Source organism: Salmo trutta, chromosome 20 (assembly GCF_901001165.1).
Source record: "Salmo trutta chromosome 20, fSalTru1.1, whole genome shotgun sequence".
NCBI classification, from domain to species: Eukaryota; Metazoa; Chordata; class Actinopteri; order Salmoniformes; family Salmonidae; genus Salmo; species Salmo trutta.
The window spans coordinates 43,932,728-43,941,234 of NC_042976.1; the positions used below are offsets into that span (position 1 = coordinate 43,932,728).

At 42.1% G+C, this 8,507-nt stretch overlaps 1 protein-coding gene across 3 annotated transcripts; it reads left to right on the forward strand.

The window, feature by feature from the left end:
- The first annotated feature begins 2,783 nt into the window (after positions 1 to 2,783).
- On the forward strand, positions 2,784 to 6,475 carry LOC115156124 (signal transducer and activator of transcription 1-like). Of its 3 annotated transcripts, none has more exons than XM_029703443.1 (5): positions 2,784 to 3,001; positions 3,090 to 3,212; positions 3,301 to 3,440; positions 5,668 to 5,853; positions 6,243 to 6,475. In XM_029703443.1, the coding sequence occupies exons 2-5, from the start codon at positions 3,175 to 3,177 to the stop codon at positions 6,320 to 6,322; spliced, it is 444 nt and encodes a 147-aa protein (XP_029559303.1). In that variant the 5' UTR covers positions 2,784 to 3,001; positions 3,090 to 3,174; the 3' UTR covers positions 6,323 to 6,475. The 3 variants fall into 3 exon arrangements, with proteins under 3 accessions (XP_029559303.1, XP_029559305.1, XP_029559304.1); XM_029703445.1 differs by having other exon boundaries at positions 3,090 to 3,181; XM_029703444.1 differs by lacking the exon at positions 3,090 to 3,212.
- Positions 6,476 to 8,507: the final 2,032 nt, after the last annotated feature.

The following is an 8,507-nucleotide window of genomic DNA, read 5'->3' on the forward strand; positions in this document are numbered from 1 at the left end:
GGTGTTTAACAGTAACAGATAAGAATGACAGAGTAGAAGCGTTCCCAACTTACTTGGTGGACATGATTATGGTAGCTAAAATATTAAGTCAAGATATTATCCCTAGAGTTGGTTTACTAGGAGCCATCTCTTTAAATGATGGATGACAGTTTAGCTAATCAGATAAAGCCTATAGAATGCCAGAGTTAGGGAGAATAGAGATACCAGAACAGGTAGACATAGAAGTTGAAGAAATACTAGCAGAGCACATGAGAAGACTGTTTGTTAACCAAACCCGTATGTCCAAGATTTTGTGTCCAACAGGTGAATTACAGGAGAAGGTGATTCACTCAATCCAACTAGGAGACTGGGTGTGGATCCAGTCCCTGAGGAAACTGGAAGCAGTCCCGTTGGGAAGGCCCATACCAGGTTCTGTTAAACCACTGCCTTTGCCATTAGAAAAGCTGAGAGAGTCACTTGGGTCCACGTTACCCACTGCAAGGAGGTATGTACACATATGAACACTGTTGATCACACAGAGTTAGGAGAAGAACCGAGTACCAACAGGGTCCGGGGGTTACCTCCTTAACGAAGATTTCCTATCCCGACCGTTCATCACTGTGTGTGCTCCTAGAGGTGTGAGTATGGGGTGGTACCTAGCAGAGAGACTAAGGGCAGGAGAGGGTTGGCGGTTTTTGGGAAGAGTAGAGACTCTGAGCTGCATCATAGTCTAATCTGACTGATACATTCAGATCCACCACCTTCTGGTACTAATCATACGATACCGTTGTCATTGAGAAGAAGTAGAAGATAAACTATATAATACACTGATGAGTGACATACAGAATAAGGAGTCGAAGAAGATCAAGATGTAGAATTTAAGGTAAACATTAAACAATTTCCTGGGGAAGCAGACAACTGTACAGGAATTGGGGTTGGCCAGATTGAAGTACTCAGCCAACCCACCTCGGTTCACCTAAATTCCGGATGAATACCAGTGTTATAGATACAAGAATGGCACCGAGAACTTAGATGATTTTAATGACTGAAAGGTAATTGGTAATGTGACTGACTTAGGTTTGAGAGAGGAATAGAACATTCTTAACCTCACAGCACCTATAACTGATGAAGGGTGGGCTAGTACCAGCAAAGGACGCATACGACGGAAATTACCACAAAGGGTGGTTAGGAACTTGCGCCCTGGGGTTATAGGTCCAACCAAGTCAAGTTAGTCATCAGAGGCCAGTTATAGGAGGCTAAAGTAGGCACAGGAGGAGTTTTGACCAGGATGGGAGTAGCTTTGTCTAGATGGATGCTATTGGCATCCTCAGGGAAGTTCCAGATGAATACAAAGCTATGAATCAAATATGTGAAGGCTTTAACACTACATTATTTTGGTGGTTGACAATAAATAAAAATGTGGATGGGATTAATGACATATTTTATAATCAACAGAGATTCATGAATGAAAATGGGGATGCAGTAAAGAGGTTCTCTGATCAATTAACCGCCACCCCCCTCATGACCTGGTAAAATAGACTGACTCTCGATATGTTATTGGCAGAAGAGGGCAGTGTAGGTAGAATGATTAGGTTCAGCGCTACACGTACATTCCTGAGAACACAGCCCATGTTTGCGAAATGGAAAAGTATTGTAAGAACTGTATTATGGGCTGCTTTCACCTGTATGAGTGTGTTTGTGTTGTGTGAATGTTGTCTCATTCCATGTGTGAGAGGTTTAATCACCAGGACTCTAGAGAGATCGATGACGCAGCATATGGTGAGATATGGACCCATTCCGAGCGCCGATCAGTGAGATGGCGATTGCGTGCCTCCAGGCCAGGAAGATGGTTCCGTCTCTTTCAACAACGAGGAGCCAATGTTTGATGAAACAATTTTCAACATTTAGATACACTGTTCCTTAAATGAAAATTATGATGAAAATCCTAAACAGAAGTGTCATAATTGGAAATAGGCCTAGGACAGTAATGGAAGAATATGAGGAATATTCATGTATTGGACTTGTTTAAATCATTGTAGTGTGATGTATTGTATTTCCATATAGCGTGTGATGTATTGTATTTCCATATAGCGTGTGATGTATTTCCATATAGTGTGTGATGTATTTCCATATAGTGTGTGATGTATTTCCATGTAGCGAGTGATTATTGCATTTACATATAGCATGTGATTAGTAGGGTTCTCATATAGCATCTGATCAAATCATGGTGAATTATTGAATCATTTAAGGGTGGAATTGATAAGAGAATTATCTAATAAAGGTAAATGAATCAATAAACCATGATGAATTATTAGTCATACAGAATGGTTAATGAATAATCAATGTAATGATCAATGTAGGGATAGATAAGTTTGATTAGTTCTGGAAAGTCCAGGAACCATGGGATAGGGAAAGAAATGTGTATATGCAATTACGAGGGACACCAGGAGACAGATGGTCCTGGGAGTAAAAGCTTCAAAGCATTTCTAACCTTGAGGGAAAGGAACAGGCGAGCTCGGGAGATGATAAAGAGTGTGAGAAGTTTGTGGGGGAAGCAGGTCACCAACAGTGTGTGTAAATGCATGTGCGTAAGAAAGCAAGAACTATATAATGACTGTTTTGTTATCCTGACCTCAGAACGTTCTCTGAATAAAAGCTACAGATACCTTTTGCAGAAAGCTGAGTCCTTGCCTAATTATTTTAACCCATTGTCTTACAAACCTTGGGAATTAGTCAAGGCGAATTGATTATTGATTATTATCATCAAAGATATAAAATTCATTTAACAGTCATACATTCAGTGTGTGAGGTAGCTATTAGTTTTTCTCTACACACATATCTGGCAAGGGAGTCAAGTTGACCAACTCATTTGGCCAACTAATCCCAGATAAAGGCTAACAATGCAAATGTTGCTTAAGGTCATTCCATTAAAGTGAACCAATAATAATATGAAACTCCTGTGACAGGTCGAGAAGCAGCGGGAAACCCTAATGGGCTCATCCCCTGGACCAAGTTCTGCAAGGTGAGCATCTCACTGGAAGTTTAGTGTTTTAGCCAACCCGTGTGTGTTTACTATGGGTTGTGTATTGAGTGTGTCTTTACCTGGGCAGAATGTGAATGAGAAGAGCTTTCCCTTCTGGCTGTGGATCGAGGGAATACTGGACCTGATCAAGAGACACCTGCTGTGTCTGTGGAATGATGGGGAAAACATCTCTCCAACTCACATTACTTCAGTATGCCTTTCTGAAGACTAGGTTTACATTACTTTTTTGAAAAGTGACTTTATTGTGCTATAATCCACTACATCTCTATGGTCTATAGGTGTATCATGGGCTTTGTTAGTAAGGAGAGAGAGAAGGCCCTGCTGAAGGACAAGGAGCCTGGAACTTTCCTGCTGCGCTTCAGCGAGAGCAGCCGAGAGGGAGCCATTACCTTCACCTGGGTGGAGGGCTCCAATAACGGTGTGTTTTTTTGTGTGCATGTGTGTTTGTAGCTTTGTAGCTGTAGATGAAGGGGAGGAGATGGGTTAAAGAAGGATTTTTAAGCCTTGAGAGAATTGGGACATGGATTGTGTATGTGTGCCATTCAGAGGGTGAATGGGCAAGACAACATATTTAAGTGCCTTTGAATGGGGTATAGTAGTAGGTGCCAGGTGCATCGGTTTGAGTCAAGAACTGCAACACTGCTGGGATTTTCACGCTCAACAGTTTCCCGTGTGTATCAAGAATGGTCCACCACCCAAAGGATATCCAGCCAACTTGACACAACTGTGGGAAGCATTGGAGTCAGCATGGGCCAGCATCCTTGTGGAACACTTTCGACACCTTGTAAAGTCCATGCCTCGACGAATTGAGGCTGTTCTGGGGGCAAAAGTGTGGGGAGAGGGTGCAACTCAATATGAGGAAGGTGTTCCTAATGTGTGGTATATATACTCAGTGTACATACCAATGGACAGACAAAAATATATATATTTTAATTGTTTTTACACATTATGAGTATGTGTCTCTACATCTGTCTCAGGTATATGTGTTTCTGTTTGTATTATTTTACCAGGTAAGCTGACTGAGAACACATTCTCCTATCACATTGTGTGTGTGTGTGTGTGTGTGCATTTATGTACAGTTGAAGTCGGAAGTTTACATACACTTAGGTTGGAGTCATTAAAACTCATTTTTCAACCACTCCACAAATTTTTTGTTTTAACAAACTATACTTTTGTGCATGACACAAGTAATTTTTCCAACAATTGTTTACAGACAGATTATTTCACTTTTAATTCACTGTATCACAATTCCAGTGGGTCAGAAGTTTACATACACTAAATTGACTGTGCCTTTAAACAGCTTAGAAAATTCCCGAAAATGTCATGGCTTTAGATGCTTCTGATAGGCTAATTGAATCATTTGAGTCAATTGGAGGTGTACCTGTGGATGTATTTCAAGGCCTACCTTCAAACTCAGTGCCTCTTTGCTTGACATCATGGGAAAATCAAAATAAATCAGCCAAAAAAATGGTGGACCTCCACAAGTCTGGTTCATCCTTGGGAGCAATTTCCAAACGCCTGAAGGTACCACGTTCATCTGCACAACCAATAGTACGCAAGTATAAACACCATGGGACCACGCAGCCGTCATGCCGCTCAGGAAGGAGACGCGTTCTGTCTCCTAGATATGAACATACTTTGGTGCGAAAAGTGCAAATCAATCACAGAACAACAGCAAAAGACCTTGTGACGATGCTGGAGGACACAGGTACAAAAGTATCTATATCCATAGTAAAACAAGTCCTATATCGACATAACCTGAAAGGCCGCTCAGCAAGGAAGAAGCCACTGCTCCAAAACCGCCATTAAAAAAGCCAGACTACGGTTTGCAATAGCACATGGGGACAACGATTGTACTTTTTTTCCCCCTCTGGTCTGATGAAACAAAAATAGAACTGTTTGGCCATAATGACGATTGTTATGTTTGGAAGAAAAAGGGGGAGGCTTGCAAGCCGAAGAACACCATCCCAACCGTGAAGCATGGGGGTGGCAGCATTATGTTGTGGGGGTGCTTTGCTGCAGGAGGGACTGGTGCACTTCACAAAATAGATGGCATCATGAGAAGGACAATTTGGTGGATATATTGAAGCTACATCTCAAGACATCAGTCAGGAAGTTAAAGCTTGGTCGCAAATGGGTCTTCCAAATGGACAATGACCCCAAGCATACTTCCAAAGTTGAGGCAAAATGGCTTAAGGACAACAAAGTCAAGGTATTGGAGTGGCCATCGCAAAGCCCTGACCTCAATCCAAAATAACATTTGTGGGCAGAACTGAAAAAGTGTGTGCGAGCAAGGAGGCCTACAAACCTGACTCAGTTACACCAGCTCTGTCAGGAGTAATGGGCCAAAATTCACCCAACATATTGTGGGAAGCTTGTGGAAGGCTACCCGAATCGTTTGACCCAAGTTAAACAATTTAAAGGCAATGCTACCAAATACTAATTGAGTGTATGTCAACTTCTGACCCACTGGGAATGAGATGAAAGAAATAAATGCTGAAATAAATCATTCTCTCTAACTGACCTAAGACAGGCAATTTTTACTAGGATTAAATGTCAGGAATTGTGAAAAACTGGAGTTTAAATGTATTTGGCTAAGGTGTATGTAAACTTCCGACTTCAACTGTATATCTATGAACATATAGACGTCCATTTCCACGCGGTGGAGCCCTACACTAAGAAGGAGCTGGCCGCCGTCTCTTTTCCTGATATCCTCCACAACTACAAGGTGATGGCTGCTGAGAACATCCCTGAGAACCCTCTGCTCTACCTCTACCCCAACATCCCCAAAGACAGTGCCTTCACACGCTACTACAGCCGCCCCACAGAAGGTAACTAACAAGCTGTTAGAAATGTATGTGTGTTGAGGAAAGATTGAGTAGTTGAAAAAGGTACAAATGGTGTTGAAGACTTCAATTCCAGTCTAAGCTATTATACACAATATATACTGCATAGCATACTTTTCTTATTTTGTTGTGCCACACCCTTTTCCCCCATTTGAAATACTGACCACTGGTAATGCCTTGCCACAGGAGGTTGGTGAGGGGAGGAAGGCTCAAAATAATGTCTGGAATGGAGTGTGTGATGTGTTTGATACCATTCCATTTACTCCATTCCAGCCATTACTATGAATCCGTGCTCCCCAATTTAGGGACCACCTGCCACCTGTGTTTGGTTCTGATGATAACCTCTAGACGTCTATAACCTTTGACCTTCTCAGCTGCTCAGCCAATGGAGTTGGAGAGTGCCTCTGAGGCTGGCTACATTCAGACGGAGCTCATCTCTGTGTCTGAAGTGTAAGTCTGATTCTTGTTATGAAACAATCTTGAGCCAGGTTGTAACAAGTTATACTGAATTTGTGGAACAACCCTTATATGCAAAGTACTTCTAAACTGTACTCACGACTGCCTGGACTTCATTGTTTCAATTAATTAAAATAAGAGCTCTCTCACATGCCTGAAAAGCTTTGTTTTTTTTAACCATGTTAATTAAAATATATTTATATATGTGTACATATTCCACTGCAAGGAGCAATCACACTCTTGCACACCTCTTAACAAATGAACTTGATCATGTATTCCTTAAAATAACAGAAAAGGACATCCATGTACAGTCGTGGCCAAAAGTTTTGAGAATGACACAAATATTAATTTTCACAAAGTCTGCTGCCTCAGTTTATATGGTGGCAATTTGCATATACTCTATAATGTTATGAAGAGTGATCAGGTGAATTGCAATTCATTGCAAAGTCCCTCTTTGCCCTGTAAATGAACTGAATCCCCCAAAAAAATTTCCACTGCATTTCAGCCCTGCCACAAAAGGACCAGCTGGCATCATGTCAGTGATTCTCTCGTTAACACAGGTGTGATTGTTGACGAGGACAAGGCTGGAGATCACTCTGTCATGGTGATTGAGTTTGAATAACAGACTGGGAGCTTCAAAAGGAGGGTAATGCTTGGAATCATTGTTCTTCCTCTGTCAACCATGGTTACCTGCAAGGAAACACATGCCGTCATCATTGCTTTGCACAAAAAGGGCTTCACAGGCAAGGATATTGCTTGCCAGTAAGATTGCACCTAAATCAACCATTTATCGGATCATCATGAACTTCAAGGAGAGCGGTTCAATTGTTGTGAAGAAGGCTTCAGGGCGCCCAAGAAAGTCCAGCAAGTGCCAGGACTGTCTCCTAAAGTTAATTCAGCTGCGGGATCGGGGCACCACCAGTACAGAGCTTGCTCAGGAATGGTAGCAGGCAGGTGTGAGTGCATCTGCACGCACAGTGAGTGCAAAGACTTTTGGAGGATGGCCTGGTGTCAAGAAGGGCAGCAAAGAAGCCACTTCTCTCCAGGAAAACCATCAGGGACAGACTGATATTCTGCAAAGGTACAGGGATTGGACTGCTGAGGACTGGGGTAAAGTCATTTTCTCTGATGAATCCCCTTTCCGATTGTTTGGGGCATCCAGAAAAAAGCTTGTCCGGAGAAGACAAGGTGAGCGCTAACATCAGTCCTGTGTCATGCCAACAGTAAAGCATCCTGAGACCATTCATGTGTGGGGTTGCTTCTCAGCCAAGGGAGTGGGCTCACTCAGAATTTTGCCTAAGAACACAGCCATGAATAAAGAATGGTACCAACACATCCTCCGAGAGCAACTTCTCCCAACCATCCAGGAACAGTTTGGTGATGAACAATGCCTTTTCCTGCATGATGGAGAACCTTGCCATAAGGTAAAAGTGATAACTAAGTGGCTCGGGGAACAAAACATTGATATTTTGGGTCCATGGCCAGGAAACTGCCCAGACCTTAATCCCATTGAGAACTTGTGGTCAATCCTCAAGAGGCGGGTGGACAAACAAAAACCCACAAATTCTGACAAACTCCAAGCATTGATTATGCAAGAATGGGCTGCCATCAGTCAGGATGTGGCCCAGAAGTTAATTGACAGCATGCCAGGGTGGATTGCAGAGGTCTTGAAAAAGAAGGGTCAGCACTGCAAATATTGACTCTTTGCATCAACTTCATGTAATTGTCAGTAAAACACTTATGAAATGCTTGTAATTATACTTCAGTATTCCATAGTAACATCTGACAAAAATATGTAAAGACACTGAAGCAGCAAACTTTGTGGAAATTAATATTTGTGTCATTCTCAAAACATTACATTCAGAACTGTCTTTAGTTGGAATTTTAGATTGATCTGCGACTATTGGTGACACCTGACTTAAACCATCTGTCCATATGACCTGCAGGGATTCGAACTCCTCTGAGCTAAAGCCTAGACAGCTAACACAAGTTATCAGGGCTCAGGCAAGGTTACCCTTCTTCGAACCACCTCCACTGTAACAGACATGTTATAACAAGGACAAAACCAATGTCAGATTTTGAGACCTGTTCCTCTATGTCTTAGGGTGGTGATTGGTTGGAGGTTTCAAGTCAGGTGTTTCAGAGACTATTAAAGGAGTGGTGAATGAGGTTAAATGTCTGTG

What these genes read in the sequence shown, in the direction of transcription:
- LOC115156124 (XM_029703443.1), top strand. Translation starts at nt 3,175, where the DNA reads ATGATGGGGAAAACATCTCTCCAACTCACATTACTTCA. An exon ending in CTCCAACTCACATTACTTCA is followed by an intron (nt 3,213 to 3,300) that starts GTATGCCTTTCT and finishes TATGGTCTATAG; the next exon opens with GTGTATCATGGGCTTTGTTA. An exon ending in CTACAGCCGCCCCACAGAAG is followed by an intron (nt 5,854 to 6,242) that starts GTAACTAACAAG and finishes TGACCTTCTCAG; the next exon opens with CTGCTCAGCCAATGGAGTTG.